General features: G+C 39.6%; 3 protein-coding genes across 8 annotated transcripts in view; all 3 read left to right on the top strand.

Annotated features, from left to right (window-relative positions):
• The window catches only part of LOC100120347 (bifunctional heparan sulfate N-deacetylase/N-sulfotransferase), a 106,867-nt gene extending 100,875 nt beyond the window's left edge, over positions 1–5,992 (top strand). For both annotated transcript variants that reach the window (XM_031924711.2, XM_001603946.5), the window contains exons 8-13: positions 599–727; positions 1,226–1,408; positions 1,622–1,842; positions 2,104–2,382; positions 2,453–2,750; positions 2,822–5,992. In XM_031924711.2, coding sequence (XP_031780571.1) covers positions 599–727; positions 1,226–1,408; positions 1,622–1,842; positions 2,104–2,382; positions 2,453–2,750; positions 2,822–2,932 — 1,221 coding nt within the window. In that variant the 3' untranslated portion in view covers positions 2,933–5,992. The remainder of the gene's footprint in view (positions 1–598; positions 728–1,225; positions 1,409–1,621; positions 1,843–2,103; positions 2,383–2,452; positions 2,751–2,821) is intronic.
• Positions 5,993–6,287: 295 nt separating this feature from the next.
• On the top strand, positions 6,288–7,435 carry LOC100120316 (mediator of RNA polymerase II transcription subunit 18). 2 transcript variants are annotated; one of them, XM_031924717.1, is made up of 2 exons: positions 6,288–6,437; positions 6,547–7,435. In XM_031924717.1, exon 2 carries the CDS (start codon positions 6,552–6,554, stop codon positions 7,203–7,205), a length of 654 nt encoding a protein of 217 aa, XP_031780577.1. In that variant the 5' UTR covers positions 6,288–6,437; positions 6,547–6,551; the 3' UTR covers positions 7,206–7,435. The 2 variants fall into 2 exon arrangements, with proteins under 2 accessions (XP_031780577.1, XP_031780576.1); XM_031924716.2 differs by having other exon boundaries at positions 6,288–6,464.
• A 5-nt stretch (positions 7,436–7,440) lies between these two features.
• Positions 7,441–27,395, top strand: part of LOC100120233 (calcium uniporter protein, mitochondrial) — a 91,403-nt gene continuing 71,448 nt past the window's right edge. For 3 of the 4 annotated variants that reach the window (XM_031924714.2, XM_031924712.2, XM_016981985.3), the window contains exon 1: positions 7,441–8,652. In XM_031924714.2, coding sequence (XP_031780574.1) covers positions 8,509–8,652 — 144 coding nt within the window. In that variant the 5' untranslated portion in view covers positions 7,441–8,508. The remainder of the gene's footprint in view (positions 8,653–27,395) is intronic. The other variant, XM_032597113.1, reaches the window with a different exon arrangement.

Raw genomic sequence — 27,395 nt, 5'->3', positions numbered from 1 at the left:
CTGTCATGAAGGACAACTTTTTTCAATTTCAAACTCTCGATAAAAACGCTCCGATCAATACCTGCCCTTAGCAACAAACAAGTAATCGCTTTTACGAATAACCCAATTATCCGTCTCCTTCTAATATTCACTCGCCACACACACACGCACACACACACACACACACACACACACTAAATCTACGATCCTCAAAGAGCCATTAACCAATTATCCGTCTCCTTCTAATATTCACTCGCCACACACATACACACACTAAATCTACGATCCTCAAAGAGCCATTACTAAAATTAAACGATGATACACCAGCGCTCCAGAAGTACGAGAGATAATTATTCATCAACTCGCGTACCTGAGCAAAAATAAAATGCTAAATCTAGTTTACCGTGGCTCGACAGCGCGAGAGGCATAGCCGTAGCCAGCTATTCAAATGCGCGATTGTTATTCAATACCGTATATAGTTGAAGAGCAGCAGCAGCTCGCGACGAAGTTTCAATGCTCTCCGCTGCTGCTGCAAACTAGGGATATCCATAATGCATATTGTGCATTAACAAGAGAGTGAGAGCGCGCGCAGCCTAACTAACGCACTGGTTTGTTTTAGGTATTGCCAAGGCAGACATGCGGTCTATTTACGCACACAATATTTATCGAGAGGTATCCCGGCGGCCGTGATAAGCTGGACGAGTCTATCCAGGGCGGCGAACTGTTCCAGACTATCGTTTACAATCCGGTAAGCCATGTCAATATCTCCATTCATTTCTGTTCAAACTGTCCGCTGAGCGAGAGAGGGAGGAGGGTATTTTCCCTCGATAGCATTGACGTGACGTTTACGTTGTATGTATATACTAGATTGCTATTGTTTGCGTGGTATAATACATCTGACGCGTAATTGCAAGCTGTTAACAAGTCGCTTCGTTATACGCAAACATTTTATACTGTAAAAAGTTTTCTTTTCCACGTGCGTCGTTAAAAATTTCCGACCCACTTTCGCGCGCGCATGGAAAATAATTGTGTCGGCTCTTGCAACTGCGGGACAAAAGCAGCTCGCGCAATAAACATCGATTCCATTTTTCAAATGCTTTATTTGCTTTTACGTCGCCCAGGCGGTACAGCTGATGTATTTATATTGTATAAACGCGTGGGAAAATTGGGTCAGGCTTTTCTGCCTTTTATTGTATACACATATACGCGTACGTATATGGCACTGACAAGTTCCGATCGTTCGCAGATAAACATTTTCATGACGCACATGTCGAATTATGGAAACGACCGGCTGGCGCTCTATACGTTCGAGTCGGTCATCAAGTTCATCCAGTGCTGGACGAATCTAAGGCTGTCGAGCGCACCGCCACTTCAGCTGGGAGAGAGATACTTTCAGCTCTATCCGGAGGAGATGGATCCCGTCTGGGGTGTAAGTTCGACTTATGGATTATTGATTTCGAAACGAATGTCTGAGGATGGCATTTGCTGTGCCTCATGCATAATACGCGCGAGAATTCATACGCTCTCCCTCTGATTTTATTGATTTCTTCTATATTGGAAGTTTGACGCGGAGAGCCGTGATGAATATTGTATTTTCTTGCTTTTGATTAGCTTATGTATGATGATGATGTTGACTTTTTAGAACCCTTGCGACGATCCACGCCATCAGAGGATATGGTCGAAGAACAAAACGTGCGACCAGTTGCCCAGGTTTTTGGTGATCGGACCACAGAAGACCGGAACGACGGCTCTGTACACATTCCTGTCGCTTCATCCTGCTATAAGCAGCAATTTGCCTAGCCCCGATACCTTTGAGGAGATTCAATTTTTTAACGGGAAAAATTATTATAGAGGACTTGACTGGTAAGCTTGCTTTGACGTTTGACGTGCTATCGATTGCGTGTCATAATCTCCTGCATACACGCGCTTATTTAAAGGCCTTAGAATTCAATGACTGTTCGTGATTGAAACGACAAATTTTAATTTAAAAGTAGATAAAATGTTATATACCCGAGAGACGTTTGAGCCAAGTTTCCGAGGACAGCTCATTCACGCCGTCCATTTGACTGGTTCAAATGACTATTCACTTTGAAGCATCGAACTAATGTTGATTGACGCTTTCAGGTACATGAGTTTCTTCCCGGCGGCGAAGAACGAGAGCTCGCGCTACCTCTTCGAAAAGTCCGCGACGTACTTCGACGGTGAACTTGTTCCCCGACGAGCTCATGCGCTTCTGCCGAAAGCCAAGCTCATCACGATACTCCTTTCGCCCGCCAGGAGAGCCTACTCTTGGTACCAGCACACCAAGGTCCACGGCGACGTCACGGCCAAGAATTACTCGTTTCACTCGGTGATCACGGCCACCGACACGGCGCCCAAGGCCTTGAGAGATCTTAGGAATAGGTAATTACTCCGCTGTTGCTTTGCTCTAGTTCGTAGCGTGGGATAGATTGTAATTCGACCGATGTTCTAGATGCCTGAACCCTGGAAAATACTCACAGCATCTGGAGAGGTGGCTGTCCTATTACCCAGCCCAGCAGTTGCACATAATCGACGGTGAACTGTTGCGCCAGAACCCGATTGAAACTCTTCACGAGCTTCAGAGGTTTTTGAAGATAACTCCAACCTTCAATTACTCAACGCACTTGAGGTATGACCCGAAGAAAGGATTCTTCTGTCAGGTGACAAACGAGGATCGCACCAAATGTCTCGGTAAGAGTAAAGGTCGCCAGTACCCACCGATGGAGGATAGGTCATACAAGTTCTTGCAGGTAAATATTATAACTCATTAAGTTTTAAATTTATAATTATCGAGACTAATGTACAGGTTTAACATTCGCAGAGGTACTACTTATCGCACAATACAGCCCTGGTCAAGCTCCTGAAGCGCCTTGGTTCGCGGACAATACCGCAGTGGCTGAAGGATGACCTCACAGACACCGTGATGACCTAGCAAACGTTGCTCAAATGAAACGTCAGCGAATCCACGATCGACGAGATCATCGTTGCTCTTGGCTCGATCTTGCCGGAAGTGGAGTCCTTGTAATTAATTGTACAGCGCGCGTAAATTATAAAAAAAAGAAGCACTTCGCTGGATTTTATTTTCCGCGTTCGATGGAGTATTATAAATAAGAAAACAGCCTACACAGCGAGAGGAAAGTGAAAAAGGCCTAAGACAGAGCCGAACCGAGATAAGGAGCAAACTAGTCACTAAGAAATTCCGAGCGAATACCGCGGCAGCCTATTTGAACAAGAAGAATATTGATGGTTGATTAATTCTACGCTAATTATTTCTCGCAACCTATCGATGGTTGAATCAACCACGTATTGTTGAGTGACCTCGTCTTTTCTAGTGCCATCGGTCGCTTCGATGACCACGACAACGTTCTCTGATCATGTTTGAGAAATTCTTTTTCTATTTATAGAACGGCAATACTTTTGCTTTTCGATGTCTATCATTGGACCAGAGATTTTAATAATATACTTGTGAGGGAGAATCTAATGCGATTGAGAGTGATCTACTTAAAATCGTCCAGAATAAATGTTGCGATAAAAGCGTCTTTTGAACAACCTTTAGTCGTTGGACCAAATTAGCCTACGAGACGTTTGTATGTATCCGTAAATTCATCTCCTTCAAAGATCGCTAAATTTTTGTGCAAGTCATGGCAAAACGTTCAATTGAGAATGGAAAACATTGCATTAATAGAACGAAATTTCAATTTGAGATTGAAACGTATAATTAGAAAATCTTGCTAGTGTGTAATGAATTAATATTAGTTCTTAGAAAAGTCTTGTGTATGTTAACCAATAACATTGTAAAATTATACTTATATTGATACATGTTGTTAGTCTATTTGTTTGAATTAAAATTTCATTTTCTAATAAATGAAGTTATTAAATTTACAAATGCAGTGTTTTGCCGTTGAAATGCCTAAACGAACGTTTTCTGCATGATTTGCTTTGCTATGTAATAGCTCGAAAACAGTGTACATCATTTAATCATTGTTGTATGTACAGTTTATCAAATTTAAGACGATTGACGCGTCTCCTTGTATATTTTGACAATACTGTTTGAGAAACGGATGATAAAAACTATAATGCATCGGTATAAGACGCATTTATTTGTACATTGCTGTAAAGATGTTAGTGTATTGCCAGTGATATGCTGACTAGAAAATAAGAGTTACGATACTATTGTATTTGAGAAGTCAAAGAAGTTATTTTTTTACTTCATTTACTTTTATACTTTCTTTTTTTGATGATTCATAGTTCTTTGGGAACAGAGGATCAGTCATCCTATTTATTTGCGTATAACTATCTTTTGTATAATTTATGTAAAATATACTTGAATAACCTTTTAAAATTTAGGAATAGTCGAGCCGCAGTTAAACATACCTTAACTCTATGCTGTATATAATAGCATTTTGTTATGCGTAATTTAATGTTCTAAAATTACACAGATGCCATTGAACGGAACAAACTTGAGATTATTACTTAAATATAAAGTAGTGTTAATCTTATTTATTTTAATTATATTGGTTATATAGACGTTTTTGGGTATAAATATTGTGAACTTCTTTGGCTGCTCGCTTGTGACGTTTTTCTATGAAAATGTAATATGAAAAGAAGCTATAATTAAGGGCAATAAATGCACTTAAGAGCTCATTTGCAATATGATGAAATCTAAATCGATGAACTACGCTCAAATAGACGAACTCACGGAAAAAGAGATTTTTTCAATGTGACACAACATTAACAATCGCTTTGACTACACATAAAGGAAAATGATATTTTCTTAATGGTCTGGATGTGACTGATAATTCTATGAAAAAATGATACAAAAAATTACAGAATTAACTCGGTTCAAACAGCAACATTACAGAGCACAAACGTAAATCTCTCGTGGAAAAAAAGGAACAAAAATAAGTAATTCATATCAGGCCGATTTTTGTGGCGTTGCGATTTCTACGCATTTACAAAAGATTTTTGTCTGCCTTCTTGCATGTTTAATCAAATTTGTAAGATTTTATTATTTTTTAACCGGAAACTAGAAATAATTAAACTGTCAATTGCAATATACACATGTGATATGTACTTCACTTGTACTTAAAATAGCAGTCATCTTCAATTCTGTAAAAATTATCACATAGATTAGTTTTGGAATGTCAACCCCAATTAATTGTAAGCGTGATATCATTGTGGCTATTTTTATATTTTCTTTTATTTATGAATAATTATTTAATCAGCTAGGTTAAAAATACTGACTTCAAAATATTTAGTGAAGTTTAGTACTTAACAAAAATATTATATTTTATGATATTCGTTTCTTAAGAATTAACTATTGAACAGTAGTTAAAGTCTTTATTTTTTTACTTACTTTTATTTGTAAATTTATACGTAAGAATTGTAAGGTATGTTCCGCAAAAATGTTTTCGTAGGTTTATACGGGTCTATTATTTATTAAAACTAATTCAAGATGACTGTTAATTTAAGTCTGGTACGCTGCATATGATTTTCCAATGATTTGTGATCCAAAGGCATATCAAAGTCTAAGCCGAATCGTGGACTTATACTTTCTCGCCATGAACACAACGAAACAATTTTGTTCACCTACTACTGAAGAATCAATTGTCAAACGCAGAATGCATCGCTAAACTCACTTGTAATTCAAACGCATCCACGTAAAATTAAAATGCATTATTATTGCCACTGTAAATTACACCACTGATTAGAACAATTTAGCAACATGATAAAGTGTATAAACACGAAAAAAACGCCTGTCTCATTGTTCATCCAGTATGCGCGCTAATGTCCTTTTCAGAATGCGTGTTGACACCCACCATGCCATAATTGAATGTTACGTATACGTAGGATCTATTAACGTTTTTTTGTTATTACGTTTGTACATTTGTTTTCCTTTTTATACTGTCGTTTGTGCCGCATGGCAGATTAACGAATCATGTACAAAGTTCATTGTTAATATAAATAATAATAACTATGATGATAACAACAATATGCGTATAGTCTATTTGTCCTTACCTCTTTAAAAAGTTATGCCCTTATTTTATTTCGTTTATTTGCGTGCCTCATTATCAATCTCATTCGAATTTATGGCGCCAGCTGATGGCAGCACCTCCGGTGGCTTGGGACAGTAATTTGAACACACCCATTCATATTGCCAGTATTTACAGTGCAACGTACCTAAAAACTGTGCTGACAAGACCAAAAAAAACGACACTTACCTTCCGTCGGTAAGAGCTTCCTAAATATTCTATCTCTTTCTTTCAAAACATACCTAACCTTAACTCACACAGAATAATCAATAACATCAATACGAAGAGGAATGTGACAGCTGCATTCCGCATGGTTTCTGATTACAGATTATACTTCTACAAGTGATCAAAATAACAAATACGAAAAAAAAGAAGACAGGAAAGAAGTCCTGCATCCTTATTAAAGTATTAGTCTTATTTAATAATTACCAGGTTAAATTTCATTTTTGTCAACATAACCTCTAAAATAATCTTCTCTTTTTCTAATATTCTATATCAATCTATATTATTTCAGCAAACATGTCAGCTCCAATAGGCACTGCAATGGACAGCCTCAGTGCTGCTTTGAAATCGAAGATCATACCTAACCAGGAGTATTTCCTACAAGGTTCAGTACTCGACAGTGCAGTAGAGGTGCTTCTGCATAGGTTACGAGGGCTGTGTGACAATGTCGACACAGGGCCAGAACAATTCCACGACCACGAGATGTGTTTCAGTATTAGAAGAGGACCACCACCAGACTTACCATTACTTCTGAGAGTAAGAAGAGCTTTAGACTATCAAGACATGCCTTGGCAGCTCAGGTACATTGGTCAACCAGAATTGGGCGACAAATCTCAACCAACAGTAGTTCGTAGTAGTCTTGACATTGCAACTAGTAGTACAGTTGTTGAATTCCTGAATGAACTAGGTTGTAGATTGGATTTTGAGTACATAATTAGAGGGTATATGTTTAGAAAGGGCAGAATGAAAGTTACTGTCTCGAAAATTTTTAAAATGAATCAAGCAAAGATTCCAGATAGTATGGAAGCGATATCGCAGAGTTATCTGGTCGAGTTGAGCGTTCTAGCTCCAAGTGGACAGACTGCAATTGCTGAAGACATTAGGATCTTTGCGGAACAATTGAAACCTTTGGTGCAATTGGAGAAAATCAATTATATAAGACAACACTAGTTTTGTATTTTAAATGGTAATTTAAGCTGAATAGAGAAGTCTATTTATATATGAATATTCTTTTTATAAAAGTAGTTTTGTAAGAAAAAGAATGGATTTTTGTGATAGAAGATTTCTTGGACATTATGATCTTATAACACAAAGATATTTTAAAAATGCTGAGCATCTCAATAATTGACAATCTTTTTGTAACGCAGTTCAAAATCAATATACCATTCAACAGCAGAAAATACTCCTTTTTATTTCTTTATTGTAAAATTAACCAGACGAAAATTAAAACATTGCTTCTTGAATAATCCCATTAACGCAAACCAGGTTTAACAGTTTATCAAAATCCAATTAAAGTAGTTAAACGAGTCAACTAACTACCTATTCCTATAAGTCTGTTCCAAAACTTTAGCGCTTCCAAAGCACGTACCATGGAATTATTTCAAAACCTGCAAGCTTGAAACTTAGTCTACCCGATACACCAGCTACATCATCTTCAGATGCACAATCATACAATGTCTCGCTTACCTCCTCTAACGACACCAGTTAATTTACAACATCCAACAAGTAGTAACGACTGACAGCGGTCAGACGCGAAGTAATTAAGTAATTACATCCCGCACCGTTCAATGAAGCGTGCAATCTCCCTAACAACTTAGACATCTTCGACGAATCGATTTTCCCATTACCAACTTCCGAATCCCCAACCATTACCGACTACCGCTGACTATATAATACATTCTCAAAAACCGCAGCGGTCAATCCGCGCACCTTTTCAAAAAATCCCCCACCGAAAGAGACCGTCACATCCGCCGTCACGTCACAGCTGATCGTCACACTCGAGTTTCGCACGCGCATGACACAGCGCAGTAGCGGAGAGAGCAGCTAGCTCGTCGAACCGCTCTTTTTCTCTCTCTCTCTCTCTCCCGGCGCGCGCGCGCAACACACACACACACACAGAGCACATCTGCCGGAGCGAAACTCGCCGGAGAGTCTGTCTCTCGGGTCGCGAGCGTTGATTCAGTGCTGGCCGCAGCGCGGAACATGCCGCCGTCGCTCGCCGCGTCCGCGCGACCAAACAGGTGTCGTCGTCAAGCCCAGTCGTCCTCTTGATTAGGATACATAGGCATTTTCCTCGTGAGTGACCTGTGAGTACGTACAGGATTATACATACTGAGAGAGTCGACGCCCGACTACTGTTACTACTTGTGCCTCAGTGAGTGTGTTGTATATTTGCGATTTTGTGCTGCACGTGGAGAAAGAGAGAGAGAAAAGAACCGTCGCTAGTGTTCAACATATAGGTGTATATTATACGATGGCGAGCGCCGGTGCGTCCTGCTGCCGGGCGATGCTGTCGCTCAGGCTCGAGCTGACTACCTGCAGGGTTATCCGGGTGAGCAGAGCCGGGCCTACGCTGGCGTCGTCGCAGGCTAGAGGCTACGGCGGATTCGGCAGAAACGTAAGTGTTTTATTATACATATACGATGGAGTTATGTGCGCAGGGGGGAACGTCTGTCTGCTGCTGCTGTGTAGACGGGTTGTTTTGTTGACTCTTTTTTGGGTGACGTGCGCTGGGCTGCTTTTGAATTGATTTTTCACGAGAAAGAGGCGCGCGTGGTTTGCCTTGTAGTCGCGCTTTTGGACTGAGCGAGTCGTGTTCTTGAACTTGTCGCTTCTTCTTTTTTCGCTCTCGTGGATTCGCGAGTGTTTTCGCGCGGTTATAAAGGGGTATTAAGTATATGTGCTTGTATCAACGCTGAGAATCGTTGCATGTCCCTAGCGCGTGAGGTCACCGGTGTAAATAAACGCTCTGTCGTACTGGTTTTGTGTTGCAAACTGTTTTGGTATACGAAAATCAGCTGTGTCTTCCTCGACGTTTGTTGTGATCGCTGACATTAGTATGTTTACCGATGATTGTATCAAAGGCTTGAGCAGCTTTTCGAAATTAAAAACCTCGAAAAGCTCTTGCTTAAAAGTATTAAGGTAATTTAGTATATTTGCGACTCTAGAGGCTATAAGTACACACACACACACACACACACACACACACACACCATTCGGGTCGAGAGTCAGCTGTGCGCTATTGCGACGTACGTTTCTAAACACTTTTTTCGGTCATTCGTATACTGGAGTGTGTAAAACCTTTGGAGGGAGTCTTAGGGGGAATTTTTAATTTAACAGATGTTCACTGAAAGAAGCTCTTCGCGAGCAAAAATAACACTTGCGATGACGCTGATAGTGTATAATTTGGCTGCGTTTCTGACGATCGAGCTGATAAGTTTAAATATATCAGCTGAGTGGCTTCTTATGCTGGAAATAGGTTTTCGTGTTATGCGCTTCAAATTTATTAATAATCCTCGCTAAAATTATGTGCACGTCTTCTCGCAGTTCTGCTTGAAAATTTAAAAACTTTTTCGACGCGACTACCGTACGTCATTAAATGTAACGCCCCATTTGAAAGTAAAATATAAGTCCTATCGCCCATCCATCCTCGCATCAATGGACGAACTTTTCACATTTTGAGGCTTAGAGCGTCAGCTGGCAGTTGTCCGAGATTTTTTACGCTGTCGTTTTACATATACCTATGATTTGCATGACCCACATGATTTGCATTTTCAGCCGAAGTGTAAGTAGTTAACTCTTGCTCTTCTTATTTCAAGAGTTCGCCTGTACTCACGTGTGTATAATACAAGGTATATGGGCTGTTTAATCTTTACACAGGATCTATAGACCCTGGCATTGTCTGCAGTAATGTATATAGCGAAGATGCAAAACTTTTTATTGCAGTACTGAATAATTTATTTACGCGTATGGTTGCTTTTTTCAAATTCGATGAATAAAACATTGTAATTTAGACGCGATGCATCTTCTAGGTGTACAAGACAATTCGCTTATTTTTCAGAAATTCATTGAGTTTCTCGCAATGCTGTAACTTATAGATGATTAATGCGATAACCGTAAATATTCATAGAATCGCAACGAGCGTATGTACTGCGGAATGCTAAGTATGCGCATTACTCATTGTACAAAGATAAACTATCAAAGTCTATATTTAATGCTCCGATACGTCCACGTTTTCTTTATCGATACGCTGGTATAGCAATAACAAAATAAAAAAAAATACCTCATCCCACCATCAGATTCATCCTCGAAATATTCTTAGTACCAAAGTCAACAAGGCATAAGTAACACCGGAAACAAAAGAGCCGAACAATACGCATAGAAAATAACGTTCATTACACTTTTTCTTTCACCAGCTAGAGCCTCCCGAAAACATTTACGTTTCATTTCGCGCAGTGTATCCGTCAAAGTCAATAAACGCGATCCAAGGATCGTCCGCGAAAGCGGAGAGATAAGGCGATAATAGATTGATAGCTTTTCCAGTAACGTATACGTAAACGCGCGAATTACACAATGGCAATTTTTAGACTCTCGCCGCTGTCGTACGCGTGCTGCGTCATGGATCACGATTGGAAGATGATGATTCAAGGAGGCGACCGAATGAGAGGATGATCGAACCTTTTCTTTCTTCTTCCTTCCCTTTTCTTGCGATCTCGTCGCTCTCGGCTGTGATTTGAATTTCATGAATTTTATTGTCGCTCATTTGCACTGGAGGAGTGTCGGCGGAGACTCATTCAAAATTTGAATCACAATCCGGATGGGATGTGCCAAATTTTAAACTGATAACGACTATTTTGATTCATTGACAGTTGCGGAATTATTTACGATATTTATTTTTCTTCCTCATTGCTTAACGCTGTACACCTCGTATCAGACAGACTCTCGCAAATAAAATTAAAATCAGCCCGTACAATTCGCCGAGAATAGAAGCGTCTTTGTACCAGCTCGTCTCAAATACGTGGAATTAGCACGAGGAAATCAGTTGAAAATAAAGTCCGTGAGGCAAAACTATTTCTTCGCTCGACCGCACGTCATCTGCTTCAACTCCAACTCTCGGTGTATCGCCTTCTCGAATCTTTACGGAGGAAAACGATCGAGCGAGAAGCGTCGCACCGTTGTCTCTAAGCTAATTTAAAAACGGAACCGCAGCTAGGATTCTCCGTGTAACATTTGCTCGTTGGCTAAAAAAAAGGAGGGAAGGAAGTCGGAGGTCTTGTTGGAAAAAAAGTCGAACAAATTTGGAGATAGAGGTATAGAATGGGTAGAAATGTAAAAATAAATGTGTGCGTTATGAGTTTCGCAATTTAATACATTAAGCAGAGGTTGTGGAAAATTAATTTAAAATTGCTATTTTGTTTACGAATACCTTTTCGGTTTTACATTGCTAAGGCCTTAAACTCTTGGAGAGTAAACATAATGAGAATGTGAAAAAAAGAAGCCGGCACTTGATAATGAATGTTTCATTATCATCAGGCGGGAGTATTTGTGTACACGTGTCGATAGTATAGTTACGTATATACTATACATACATTTATATATTAAGAGAGAATTGACAAGTAAACCGAGCATTGTTATGTGCTACCTTGAATTTTAATCTGTGTTATCTATGATTGTGTTTATTTATTTAGCATTTAATGGATAAAGTTTTTTTCATTCTGTACTAATAGACTATACTTCAATTTGAAAACTAAAAGCCTTCATAACTTTTAACAAATTAATATGCAAGAAGTATTCATAAACTTTTTGTTAATAGTAAAAGAAGGAGCTTAAAAAATGAGATTAACAAACGCAAGTACAGACACGAACTGTAACAACAATTGTCCTTCTATAATCCGTTTAATTCAATGATCAAAATCATAAACAAAAGTTCGTGCAGAGCGACGCTTGTAACTACGAGAAAGGGTATAGAACGCGATGATAATCTGCAGCCCGTTTGATTTAGATAAGCGCCTGAAAGCACTTGTGCAAACACTCGACGAAATTTAATAAAACACGTATAGATGTAGTTGTTGGCACGAGAGCCCGGCATTTCGAGTAAAATTTCATACCATAAAAGTATGCAACGATATATATTCCACGTCTAGTGCTCCGGAGCTGTATAGTTGCGACGCAGTTAGGGACAGCCATTCATTCAGCAGCTCTTTGTTCGCTCTACAAATCGTGATTCCTTTTATGTGTGTGACTGTATGGTAACATTTTAAGAAAGAATTTTTACAAAAATACGGTTTGTTGTCGTTACAAATTGAAATCCGTGACACTTCTTGAGACGAGTGATTAATTATTATGTAATAAAAAATAATTACTAAAACTTGAAGAAGTTTATGTAAGAAGCTGTCATGTAACTACAGAAAGTTCTTGAAAGACAATTTGATCAAAAACGAAAAACGCAGTTCTAGCACTTACCCTAAATAAAAGCCCTCAATACAACACCGGAAAAAGTTCATCCCTACGAGATATAAATCGAAGTTTTCCTTTAAATAATCCGGAAAAGTGCACGGCGCCACTTCTCCTCTACACATCCAAGTGCAGCAGTACTTGGAAATACCCACCGAGCAGCAGCAGCCGATAACTGCGCAGCGTTAAAAATCCCTCGACGTTTTTCCCTTTGTGCCAGTCGCGTCTCTCCTTCCCCTCTTTCGTCCTGCTCTCTTTGTCATTATGCTTTCCTTGCTGCTACACTAATGCAGCTGCGCTTATCCCAAAGGATGCGTCGTTACACGTGCAAGTGCGTGTATGTACGTACGTACGATCAATCGCAGTGTGGACACGCGAACTTAAACGTGTATACGTTCGGATATTGGGAGGACGATTTATCGATTGTGGGCTAAATTGGGCAGATGGAATTGAGACGTCGACGGCGTTGTGTAAAAAAGAAGAGCAAAGTGCGCGAAACGCTAATTTCATTTGGGTAATAGCGTGTGTGGTCGAGTCTAGCGAGGTTGTGTGAATTATTGTTATGAATCAGAATGATAATGGGTGGGCTCTTTTTCGGGCAGGTGTGTTCTGTTAATTTATTGGTATGTTCTTTGCTGATTAGTGTAGGTGTGTTTGCTTCCGTAAGAATTGTGGCAACGATTAGTATTACTTCATTAATTAAGGTTTGAATTAGGATGTTTAAAAAACAAATTCTCTGTCTAGCAGTGGGGAGATTCAGACCATTATAAAGCATGCGCGTTGACAATACACGATGAAACATTATAGCAATGAAAGCGTTTGATGATTTATTTACAGCCAAAAATTTTGAATCTAATTAGAGTAGATTATTGCGACAAATGATCTAAAATTCGCCTTCCTAATTCTACTGCCAGCAAGCTTGACTTAATTAGTTTTACCCAAGCGTTAAACGCTTTCTTGTTGCACCTAGTTTTGCAATCGGAAATTTCGTAGAAAATTTGAAACTAAGTGTATCAAACGTCTATAGACGTATATTATATACTGACGTTATAAATCCGATTATCGTATAAGTACATTAATCTATTGACCTTGTTAAATGTCGCTGTGTTACTCGCTTCGAAAACTCCAATAAAGGTTAAATTTGTAGTAAATGTAATTAATGTCTCTTGAACATAAAAGCCTTTAACACTGTATTTGCCACACTGCATACAAAATTCACCACGTTTTTCAAAGTTCACTCGTGGATGCAATTTGACCTACATTTTAAAAGTACTGTACCAACGAACTATGATAGATAGCATCTTCCCCCCATCCCCCCTAGAAACATATGTATCTTTCACCAAGTCATCCACAAAGAAGAAACAACCCGGCGAATGTTAAAATCATCAAACACTTCTGGACGCAAGCTACATCACCGACAAAAAGCTCTCCTTTCACAAAAACGCTTCATAAACAAAATTATCCAAGTGCGCGTGAGCACGAAAACCGTTGCATAGACCCCAATTAGTCTCCATCCATCAAAAAGGCTCTCCTTCTTTCTCTCGTTGTCCCCTTATCAAATTCTGATTCTTGGCTGTACTCTCTCCCTTCTCTACACACACACACACACACATACACACATACATACACACACACACTATACTCGTTGCGACACTTTTCCCCTGCACACTAGCGAAAAAGACCGAGAGCCAGGGCATGTATGCGCTATTCCAAGTCCGAGATTAATTAGCCCGCGTCCCGTTAATTATATCGCCTGAGCGCGCGATAACGAGACAGCCGCGCGCGACAAAGCTCCACGCGCGCAAAAATATCGAGCCGAATGCACACGCGCGCTTTTACTGGACGATGACCCGTTCGCTGGTTTTCCCCAGTGTGCTGTGGACGTCCTTTTTTTATGGGCTTGTTTTTTGAACACTATATTATGCACCCGGAAAACGTATATATAGCCAGTGATGTCCTCTTAACGGGATTAAAATTTGGATGCGCTGACTGTGTGTTGTTGGTATGCACGTGTCGTTCTTTGATCGTATATTGAATTCAAAAGAATTATAATATTGTGATTATTTTGCTTTCTCGAAAGAGTGTTAACACCTATTCATGGAATTCTTCAGATTGTAGGCTAGGTCAAATGTTATCACCCAATAGGTCAAGGTTGCTGGACTTGGAAATGTCAATTCTACATCATTCTCAAATTTAGTATTCACAATTATTCGAAAAGTATGAAAAACGGCGAATTGAGAATTTAATTTAAACTTTGAACCAGCTTTCACGTTAGTTTATTATAATTAAATTGAAAATTTATCCAGAAGTAAAAATACGAAAATTACTCGTACATAGACAGCAAACGCAGCAAGCACGGCATAAGAGGAAATGTTTATATAAAGCTTATATATGTATAGATAGTAATAACGGTTTCTGCCAATTTGTGGAAAACATTTCCTTAAAATTTTGGCAGTATATTGCAAGTTTTTTTTTATTCCTCCGACGACGAAAGAGTGTTTTTTGGCTGAACTTATTGGCGCAGTTACACTCTTTGATTCGAAACAACGCTGCAGGAAATAATGATGAGAGAGGAATTTTCATTAGAGTGGGTTACGCATCCAATTTTTCGTTTTCTACCCGCAAAGAAAAAGTTGCATTCGTATAAGCTTATTTTGCCATGAACAATCTTTTTTCTTCCAAAAAACCCATGGACACATTACACATTACTACTGTAAACTAGGCTATCCGCATACGTCATTGTTAAATTTACAACTGGTTAGTTAATGGCGCGATCACGTTTCTTTTTCCGCGAAAAATCTTTGGCTGGCGCTCAGTTATTTTTGAGAACTATAGGAGCGCCAAAATACTTACTTTACTGGTTTTAGATCGGGAGAAGTCCGCAGTACAAATCCAGTTCTCCACACTACTCGTTATTCGATCCGCTGAAAATTTTGTCTTTTTAATTTTTTTGTAATTGAATGAAAAGGAATTTTGCTATTGTATGACTGGATCGTTCATGATATTATTGAAAAAATTTTACTTTTGGATTTAACATTTTTTAAATATTTTTAGTAATTAATTTTTGCAGATATTGGATTATATAATTTTGATTCATTGCAAATATATAGCTACGTTGTAGAAGCTTATATTCTAACTTTTGAAAATGTTTGTCCGAAGAAAAATGTGTGGCCTACATATTTCGTCAAACTCGTTGATATTCGTGATTCCATGCCAATGACGTCTCTGAAGAAGAATAAATTATCTATCGAAATGTGATCGAGTAGACTTCTTTTGTATGTAGTATTTCCTTCTAGCTTGAATACCTCAAAGTTATAATAAAATTATGAAATGTTATAGTGTGAAACTTAATAAATGTCAGACATTCGCACCGTTTAAAGTAAAGAGCCAAGTTTCTGGGTAAACTTGTGGAAAGGGATATCAAAGTTCACAAAGGGTAGGAAACTTTATGTTTAATTATACCACAATTAAGAAAATACATGAAATAGCAGTATAGTGACAAAAGACATTCCGCAAATTCACCTTAAAACAAAAAGACAACTACAATGCACAAGTGCACATTCTAAAAACCTCCAGGCACAGCAGTACGAATAAGTAAAAAAAGAATAAACGAATTGGCTTGCTCGCGTTGGAAAATCGGAGTATCACGAGCTAGCCAGTCAGTCTCTGGTAATTGATGCTCGTATCGTCGCAGCTTACAAATGTAGTACATATATCGTTTTCTTCTGCGCGAATGTGTACACGTTTACTTCTCGCCAGTGTGAAAACGCGCCCATCCTCGGAAGCCCGGGCGCGCGATTGAAAATTCATTGTTCGTAGTATGCGAGCTTTGCAGTTGCGGATTTTCACCAGCGTTTATGCTCCGGTTTATTCAACACTTGCACGCGATGACGGATTCAAAAGCATTTGATTTATGGATGCTTTATGGCGCACGGTCGAGTGCAGGTGTTGGAAACGTTTTATTTTGCATTCGTTTGAATTTAAATTTTGTGACAGAAATATGTTTGCCAGCTTGTAGTACTCAAAAAATATGATATTCGCTACAACGAGTCGTTCTCTATAGCAAGTGATAAGTGTGTACACATCGTTATCGGTGTGTAAGTACTCTTATCTGAAAATGAGTAGAAAAATTATTTTCTATTCACCTTCCATTATTGACATGATATAGAAAAAAGACAGTCATCGTAAAATATTGAAATAAATTCTCTATAAAATGTCAGCAACGATACTTCTCCAAACTCTCCAGCCCTCTCAATAAAATCCCCTCCAATCTCCATCACAATCAGTCACTCCGCCTTTCATCCGCACAAATAATGAATTAGCCGACGCTCTATGACTGTCGGCATTTACACGAGCGGAGATTGCCGGATACTGTCTGGATTGCCCAGTGACACAATTAGCTCGCGTTGTCTCTTTCGATAAACGAATCTTTCTTTTTCTCTGACTCTTCTCTCGACTACACTCATACAGACGGGAATTTTCCGCTCCCCGGATTTCAAGATTTTCGCCGTGAATTGTCGGACGGCGCGATTTCACGGGTCTGACGGGTCCGCGTAAAATGCGGGAGAGCGCGTTCTCGAGAATTCCGTTTGATGTCCGGGCCAACTTACTCATTTCACGTAAACTCGTGAAATTCGAGCGCATCTGCAGCTCCGATTCTGCATAGTTGATTTTACGGGGATTTTATTGACGCGGTTTCGTTGCTTCGGAGTAGGTGCAAGTAGGATTTTTATGTCTGGAAGTATTGGAAAATTTTAAATAATTAATTTCAAGATGAAAGAAAATTTTAATTTTAATCCTAAAGAATAAGAAGAAAAGTGGTAGAATAATTTTTCACTCCATTAGATAAAGTCCGAGTTAACAGAGAAGACTTTTGTGTGCCTCATTAAAATTCTCGATAAAAAGTTTCACTAATTCCGCGACCCGTATTAATAAAGCAGTCAGACTCGGCGACACATATCTCATGTGGAATTAAAAATTCCAGGTCTAAGCATATACCAATCTGTTTGAAAAAATTAGCAAATTTCGAATTCCCGTTATTTTAAAATTCTAACAGCTCGGTTATTCGCGTATTTATGTTCTGTGCTATGTTGAACACACATTTAAGTTCCACATGAAAACCAAAAACAAACTACAATATCAATATTATCGAAGTTCTAAGCAACGAATTTCCTCAAAACATCGAGGCCTTGCCACACCCACACATTCACGCTCAAAATCCACACACGTTCAGTGCACACACCGGAAGAGAGCCGCGTGGCCCACTTTTGTCGCAATAAGCGTAATAAAACAGCAGCCGCCGAAAAATCGATGAGAATCCATCCAGTATAGCGCGCGCTCCCTCTTTTCGCCAGAGACTACGGGCTTTGCACACTCGATCTCCACAAGACACGATGCGACGTTTGTATAAATATTCAAGCGAGAGGAAGAGAGAGAGAGAGAGAGAGAGAGAGAGAGAGAGAGAGAGAGAGAGAGCATCGTACGCGGCGAACGAAAATAAAACCCGCACAGAGAAATATGTTACCCCTTCTAACAAGCTCGTGCTTAAACACGCTTGCGAATTCCTTTGAAGCTTTTCTTTGCTGCTGCTTATTTTTATGTGACTGGGCTCTCCGTTTTTTCGGAATGCGGGATGAGGTCTTCATTTTTCAAGTGATAGCATTCGAGGGTGGAGAAAAGTAATATTATCGTTTTGTTTTTGTGGCTGGTGTTTAGAAACGCGCACAGAGGAAAATCCAAATCAAGAAGGTTTTAAGTATTTTTATTGCACAAAATTATCTGACGACACATCTGCACTCTTCGAGAGTTCGCAAAAATCTGCTCGTTACATTTTCAATTGTTTTAATCCAAACATTTTTTCTTGTATTGCTAAGCAACCTGATTTTCAATCTTTATCCGACCTCGAACTTTCAAGTGTTCCAATGGCTCACGTCCGTGAAAAGCCTTTACGCTTTTTCACCCCGTGCCCTCCTTTAATTATCAAAGAATTTTTTGCACGATAATCGTGTCGACTTACCGAAGGAGGAAAGCGGACCCGGACGATCCTTTACGAACGCCGTGCACGCAGCCTACGAAATGGTATCAACTATCACCATTCGTTCGGAACACTTGATCTTTTTAAATAAACGAATAGACATAATAAACAATTAAGTGAATACAATATTTATTAACATTGAAACGGTAACAGTTTTGGTAACCCTATTACGTTATTTTTTTATGACAAAAGAAGAAATACTTCTGATACCCAGCACAAAGGTTAAGCCTTCAACCTGCGTCAAGTCACACACCGAGTACGTATTCAGCTTCTACCAGATATGTTTTATTTATCGCTCTTGATTCCAGCAGGGCCACCAGCTTCAGACCCGACGTAGAATTTCTTCGAGACGTGTTTCGTAACAATTTATCGAGCCCATGTTCTTTGATGTAAAGAAAAAGAGTAAAAATGGAACGAATCGTTCCGCTTTTAATTGGCTTTCGAACAAAAAATTTTATTTACACACTTGTAAAACATTCCAGAAAATCAATGGCTGTAATAAAACACATTCTATTAATAGCTGAATAGCTATGGAGTCTATTTTAAAATTTTCATCGTATCGGCACGACTACAAGAGTTGACCTTATCTACGCGACAGATTCTTCATTAAGTGACAGCTGATACAAGACTGAGCGTCATCGACGAAATGCATCGGCGCTATCGAGCCTATATCTTCAAAGCGCAACTGTGGCGGCCCTTCCTTGCACGTCAGAGCCCGTGTAAACAAGCTGTGAATATATTACAAGGGGAAAGTGACACTTATCCTTCTTCGACGCTTTTACTACTTTGTTTTTCCACACGATCCTTTGTTTGCGCTTCAAAACTGCGGAAGGATAGGTAAATACATAATCTGGGATGTAATGAACGAAAGATAGTCACCTATAGTGCGAGCCATGAATGATGATCAAATCGAACTCAATTGCTAATTTAGAGATTAGATTCACTTGGATTTTTAACTTAAACGATATCGATATGAATTATATATGCTCTATTAAATTTTGATAATAATTTAATTGATGGAAGGTAATGTACAAATAATTGTGTTAGATTCTTGTTCATAAACTATTATGATGTACAGAGCATCAGTTAAGCATTAATAAGTAAAGTTATTTATGACGAAATGATTCGCTCAGATAATTACGCTTATCCAAACAATGAATAGCGCACTAGCTAATTATCATATTAGATTCGAGATAAATTTACTAATTATGTAACTTCAAAAAAAAAAAGAAAATTGACTCGTAATTGTTCTAAAAATCATGTTCGTGTCAACAACCTTTTGCAATTACAGTAAGTAAACCCGATAACAAAATCTCCGATACTTTAATTATAGAAATCAACAATTTTATCAATACCACTCAAGCTTAAAATTCCTCTAACTGTATCATCCATTGTATCTCTCTCCGTCAATCAGATAAAAATCACAAAAACGCCGACAACAACAAAACTATGTCCACCACTACCGCAAAATTTAAAAGAATAAAAACGGCAATAGGTCACACACAGAATTGTTTACATCGTAGCCAGCAAAAATCGCGAGCAAGGTCTATGACTCGAAGATTCTCGCTGTCTGAATCACGAGAACGTGTGGATTTACACGCAAACTCTCTGCACACACTATCTACTGCGTACGTGAGTCAGCTCACATTCACCCGAAGGGAGTTTCCATTCGTGAAAAAGACATCCCGAGTAAAAAGTTTTTACGCTGAAACGTAGCATTATCTAATGAGGCAGACGAGCGAAATTATGCGACAGGACGAGCAGTAGCATAGTTTTGCAAGCTGGTACTGCTCATCAACGTCACTTTGTAGACTGCGACGATGGGGTGGTGGAGGAGATGATAATATAATGGGAATGGAAATGGGGGTTGTTGCTGGGAGATCTTAGAGTTTTGTAAACTTTTATTCATTCTTTTTGATGACGTTATGAGATTGCTGTGTGAATGTTATCAAAGTAGTGAAAATTATTTTTATGGGCGTACGATAAGTGTATAACTTCGGTGCGCGTGAACCAAATTTTATGAGGAGTTCATTCATGAAAATAATACAGTATTCGTGCAGACAGCTGTTTATTTTAGTAATTCAGTTTATGGTTTTTTTTAACGTAAAATTATCGATTAACCCAGTAAAGCAAATGAAATATGCCTATCTTATTACCATCAACGTTGCTCGGTGACTGCAATGCCGTAAAGTCTCGCTTTTATTATATTCACAGTAATTTCAACCGTTATTATCACGCTATTATTTTTATGCGAGCATTCGTCCTGCATGAACAACCTTTTCTACTCTGCTCAAATGAACTCGTACACTCGCGCATGCATTCAAGTTAATGTACCTGTACAAAAAATGTCGTAATCCTTAATGCACTGGTAAAATTAAAAAAAAACGTCAAATCGAAACATTTCCAATCATTCAAAAGTTCAACCACATTAACAACTCTCAGAAACAATCAACTGAGCATCACATCGTGAAATCCATTAACCGTCATTCGTGAGACTCAACCGATTTCTCGTCGTCGATGACATAAGCGCAGCAGCGTCTCGATCGCTCTTATACAAAAGAAGTCTCTCTACCTATATAAAACTGCCTTTTCCGTAATCGATCACACGCTCTCTCCCCCACTACAACTCGCAGCACCATTTGGTCAAGCCACACCGTCAATGATCGATCACTACGTCAGACGGTTCGTCGCGCGCGAGACACAGACGTTCTTTTTTGCAATGCAAAGCCAGAACGAGTCAAGAGAAACAAGAGCGATGAACTCAAGGCCTCGAGCGATTATGCGGTCATACGGGCGAGAGGCTACGCGTGGCTCGTTAAGCTGACCGAAAAAACCGGTAGGTCGCGCGAGTGAAATCGCACTCGTCCAAAGAAAGGCGCGAGACTGGGCGGCTCGATGGGTTTGAGGTTTTATCGGTTGGTCGAAAGAATTAAGCGGACTCGTAAAATTATTCTTCTTAAGATAATGCATTGCTTGGTGATCACAAGAGAAAATCCATTATATGATTTTAAAATTCTAATGATTATAAAATCTAAACAATTTATTCTCTTCTCTGAGTATTGCCCAAATAACCTCGTAGGCTCGCGCGTTTCCTGCCGTCTAGAATATTCTGCTATAACACATCTCTCTCGCACTACTACCTTCGCTTCCTGAAATACGTCGACTCTCCAATTCAGGCAACGTCTTCTTGGCCGTCTGCCTCGAGCATTATATCTCTCGCAAACTACACCTACTATCTCACCTGCATCCTTCCGAACGTTTACGCAACGCGAGAATCCGGGATTACGCCTTTGCCTTGGCATCCACTACTATGGCCAATGACCCTGATAGACTCGAGCGAGATATCTCCCGCGCTGTTTTATGAAGGATGAATAAGGTATGCGGAATCGGCGAGTGCCTACGTGGCTTGCCTCGAGATCCCGGACTGATCTATGGAGATGGTGTTCCACAACTGTTAAAGTTAGGAGGCACTTTCGTTAGGACTGTTTAAAAATGCGCCGCGCGCTGACTCTTTTTCTGAGTTTTCGGGAAGAAAGAGAGAGAGAGAGAGAGATAGAGAGAGATAGATAGATAGAGAGAGAGAGAGAGAGAGAGAGAGAGAGAGAGAGAGGGAGAGAGAGAGAGAGGTTTCTTTATTAGCGAGACTCTCGACTGACGTGATCGGTATTGAATTTCGCTTCCTCTTCGTTGGCAGGTGTTTTGTTTCGATGATAGAAAGGCTCTATTATAGTCTGTCTTTATCGAATTAAGTATGCGCATACATCACCTCAGGATCAGTCACGATTCCACGAACCTGTTACCTTGGAATCCGTGCGGCAAGGTTCCCACGGGATCACCCGGTGAATGAAAATACAATCTCTGCAGCTATTACCTCCCGAAATTCCCGACGTCCATGTAAACCCATCGCGCTTTACAAAGCATAAACAGCCGATCGATATCCAATTTAACGTCGCGTAAACAAGGAAAACTTACGTCACCGAAAACAACACGTGTACTGTAACCTCTTCTAATTAGAACAAATATATAGTCTCCGAAAAGTTGAGAAGTAGCCCACTACGTCAATCGACACGACGATCAAACTTTCCACGTCCAAGCACATCTTTGTCTATCCAAAGGTCGAAGCGTCAAAAGCGCGGAAGAAAGACGATCGATATCCTCTCGCTCAAAGACTGACGTCGTGTGTGAGCATAGGGTGATAAGTCACGCGTGAACGGAAAAATTAAACCTCGAATCCACATGTTCTACTTCTCGATTCCTCTTCATCTGTGGGTCTGCCGGATCTGTCGCATCGGCTGACCTTGACCCGTTGCTCCTCCAATATTGGGAGAGACGTACGACCACGTTGGTCGATTTTTACGGTCGACGGAAGGGAACGAGGGTAAAGAGGTGGATGGTGTTTTTTTTTCTTGTTCTCGGGGGAGACCAGTGAATGGGGAGTATGTTGTGAATGAGGATGTTGGTCGGAGGGAGAATGTTTTTATACGTAGGTCACTTGGTCTTCATTAACTTTGTCGGCGAGGCTTTTTGAAGCTTTGTTTTGATACTGTTCCGCATGGTTTAATTAAGTTTTTGTTTGATGTGAGCGAGGAAAAAGATACTTTTTGTATGTGTTACGCGAAGGTTTTTACTAAAAAGTGACGGTTTCGAATTTTCGACGTATTTCGAGCAATTTCGTTATGTTCGGATAGATTTTCCAAGCGATAAACCATTTCGCTAGCAATATCGAAATGAGGAAATTTCGGGAAGCTGCGGTTTACTTTAATCAACGGTTATCAAACATTGTATAAGATATCGTCTTGTTTTTCAAAAAAGCATGAAATTGAAATCTATTGCTTATTCGAAAGTAAAAATATCTTTAAAAAGACATAATATAGAAACATGAGTTTTCCTACAGTATAATATTCCTCGCACTTTGACTCACAACCCGGAAACGGGATAAAAGAATCCTAACGCAAGCATCATTAATTCCGAAAAAAAGAACATTCACACTAAATACAACAGAGCAAAGCTCTCGAAATCAAGCTCATTCAGCAGAAATCTCTCCCCGTTAGATCGACTCGATGAATAATAATCCTCATTAACTCGAGCTCCGGCAGATAACCAAGCAGCAGCAGCAGTAGATACCAGATAAATCATGAACCTCGCTCTCTCCCACCTGCAGCGCTAATTGCCTCCCACTTTAAAGCACCGCCTTGAAAGTACCTAGATCGCGACGCTTGAGTGGAATCGCGCCAACCCCCCCCCCTGCTGCCGTATTTATAGTCTCGCGGCGGTGCGAATCCCCCGAAGGCAGCAGAGAACGACGACAACGGCCGTGAAACGCTCTTTTTGCATCCATTGTGCTGCTGCTTCGAAAAGCTCGCGAGCTTGCGTGGTTAGGAGACTATGCTATATGTTTCGGGAGAAAATTGAAGCTGTACCGCCGAGGCATTTATATTTTTATATGCGGCGCTGGAGTGTTTTGTGACATACAACGAAGTTGTTTCTATCGGCGGGGAAGGTTTGATTTTCTTCTTTGGCTTTATGAGGCGGTAAAAGCTTTACGCACGACTGACTACGGGGATGACTTTGCCCGAGTGCCGCTTATCGGTTTCCGCTTCAGATTCGATTTACGGGGCTCCGTTGTCGGTGTCATGTGTGGGTCGATATAGGAGAAGTGCGAGCTTTGCATAGGAGAGATTGCATATACGGATGATTTTCTTTTGGGTGAAGTTGCAAGCAGGTGTTCGGGGAAGAATTTTCGTATATTTTATCCTTGATGTGAATTCGTAGCGTTGTATCTCATATTTTCGCGAAATGACATTTTGTTATGCGACCCTATTCCACGTGGCGAAAATGAATTTTCAGATATAGCATCTTTCCTCGCGGCGAGAAAATCCTTTTTAAATTACTGCGAGATGTCGGTGTTTTCTTGGGAAGAAATCGTCTGACTTGGATGAGTTTTCCTCTTGCGATACTGAAATATTCTTTACGGATTTTATGAACTTTTTTGAATTTTTAAAAAGCAAATCTTGAAGAACATTCAAATCGTAACATATTTTTTTTTTTTAGATAGCAAAATACAACGTTGCGTCTATACAGCCGCCGTATCACTTTTATAGCAAGTAAAGGCGCACCGCTGGCGATAATATTTTATGGTATCTTGTTTATCATCTCCGTATCGGAGTTTCGATTTTATTTCTTTTTACAAAAAATGAGAAACTTATTTGCAACCTACTCTCATTACACGATTTCTGTCCCTTACTGCAACGAGAGATGAAATAATTTTTCTCTGAAAGTTCGAGAAAAAAGAAAGAGTGAGTTATCGATTACTCCAACAAAGTTACGAAAAATTGATGCTACGAAAGTTATTATCACCCCTCACAGATCGTTCGAGAACTTCAAGCTTTCCACCAACCCGAACTCTCGACGATTTCATTTCCTCACACCCAAGAAAAAAGCGATCATATATCCCTGTATTCAAAGACTCCACGATAAATCCCCTCTCGATTCTTCATCGCCAGCACAAAGCCCCTCCCTATATCAATCAGAAGTTACTCGAAATATATCTTCCGCACGTACTATCTCCCATCCCCTGTCTCGACTTCGGCTTATCTACGCTCCCGGATCAGTTTCGCGTGTCTCAGTGCCACATCCGTGCAGTCGTGTGGACAAACGGTCGGATGAATAGAAAAACTGTTGCGCCTGCGCTTAGGCAGCCCGATATTCACGGTTGCGCGGACGCGAAAAGCGCAAGCTATCCCTCTGGCGCTTCGGAAATGTAGCAGCGGAATTTGTGTGGCTGCTATTATTGGCTTCATTGATCTCCACCGGCGTGACATGGGATTGCGAATGTGGTGGTGTTATTTTGCGGAGACAGGGGTGATAAATGCGTAATGAGTTGGGGATGTTGCTGGGTTAGGGGGTATAGGGGTCGACAGGTTGGTGAGGCGGTGTATTGATTGGACGCGGTGTTTGCATTAATGAGGTTGAAAAGTATAGAAAGTTTATTCGTTCAGCTGCAGGATATGATCTTTTGCATTTTTTAATTTCTTTTGATTACTCACTTGATCAGAGTTAAAGTATGAAGTAATTTATTCATGATGAACTTTTTTAAGCTTTAAGCATACGTATGCTACCTTTGATAAATTGTGCTTCAGAAATAACATTTTTTGATATGTTTAACATCTAAAATTATGCACTGGAATATTTGCGTTTATCTACGTAACATTTGCATTTCATGCAAATCAAGGTAATTTTCCAAAATTCTGTTCTCTGCGATCACAAGTGTAATGTTAATTACGTCATAACTTCACTTTATTCGCACTAATAACAGGAAGTATAGCTATAAATATTATTGTATATAAATTGTATTAATCAACTTTGCTTCAAATTATTGAAAATCCTCTATTAAATTCTTTGATATTTTCGCTCGAAAACTCACGTCGAGTAGACATTACATCTTCTTTGCGCCGTGTTATCTGAGGTCACGTATCCTTACGTTTCTCTTCCATTCCCAAAATGCACCCGATAAATCAGGAAGAATTCAACCCTTGGAGATTTTCCAAAAATGTTTCTAGAAGATCCACGTGATCAGAATTTCAAATACGAAATGATGATTCTGTAATGCAACGTATTTATCCGGAATCTCTCGCATCAAAGTGAGCCATTTCGAACGTCTGATGAATAAACCATTGAACATATCATCCATCATACCTGTCTCTCTTTACTTCTGCCATCAAAGGCAATTATTCGAATTATAATGCTTATCCAGTGAACATTAAGCTTTTGTTTCCAATTAACATTCATTCCCGCAACGATCCATCATGCCTTGAAATTCCCTCTCTGAAAAATTCGTATTCCATAAATCCCTATCTCACCGATATCGCAACAAGCAATAATACCGTATTTCCTCTAGTGAAAAATACGCACACAGCTCTGCCAAACCACACGCGCAAACTTTTTCCGTGCTGCAATCCTCGTCGATGGCATAATTCACCCTCGCGTCAAACCTATATAGGTATACATGTCTGGTAGGTAGCATCGGGTGAATAAGCTCTCGCTCGCGGAATCAGGTGTGGTTTCATCGATCTCCTCCTGCGCATGCAACGCTCGACGCTCTATCTATTCCTCCGCGTGTGAAGCACTGCTATACTACTGCTGCATTCCTAAAGCAATAACTCTAATTCTAAGTCCTCGCCGGTGCTATTACGAGTCTGATTTACGTGTCTCTTGGGTGAGTATTAGGCTCGAGTACCTGCCTAGATGGTAAGGAGACTAATTTGCGTTATGAGGGTACACATTTTTTTGGTTTTTATTCTCGGTTTGTTATTGGAGGAATTTAATTAAGGGAGGCGAACTTTTTATTTTACGTTCGGTTGGCTTTCAGCGCAGGTGTGCAGGAACACCTGTTACTGCTGAATTTTTTGTCGTTAGACCGACTGCTGGTTTTTTGGGTTGAGCTTGCAGTAGAGCTCCGAAATGAGAGGCTAGGAGAGGTTTATCTGGCAGCTCATTTAGTATGCGTGGCTTACAAATTTTTAAATATTCTTATAAAGTAGATGATAAATTGTGGCAATTGTTGCATATCAAAGGCGAAAAAAAATTTTACCTTGATTTTAATATCATCTGCTTTAATGAAAACTTTTAAAAAGTGGCGCGATAAACCTCCGCGATATTCTACCTGAACTTTGGCAACTTTTAATTTGGTACATTTAGGTCTAGTTGAATAATTGGATTTTTTGCTGAGCCGAACTTTTCAATTAAATTTTAAATCGTGAAGCACACCAGCATTTTAAATCTGAAATCCACCATCTCGTTGATTAAAATTGTATAAAGCTGTCTTTTTAATCTCAAGTTAAAACCAACATCACTATAAAACTAAAAATGATGTG

Source organism: Nasonia vitripennis, chromosome 2 (assembly GCF_009193385.2).
Source record: "Nasonia vitripennis strain AsymCx chromosome 2, Nvit_psr_1.1, whole genome shotgun sequence".
NCBI classification, from domain to species: domain Eukaryota; kingdom Metazoa; phylum Arthropoda; class Insecta; order Hymenoptera; family Pteromalidae; genus Nasonia; species Nasonia vitripennis.
The sequence above is the reverse complement of the archived record's forward strand: the minus strand, read 5'-3'. Positions and strand labels throughout refer to the sequence as shown.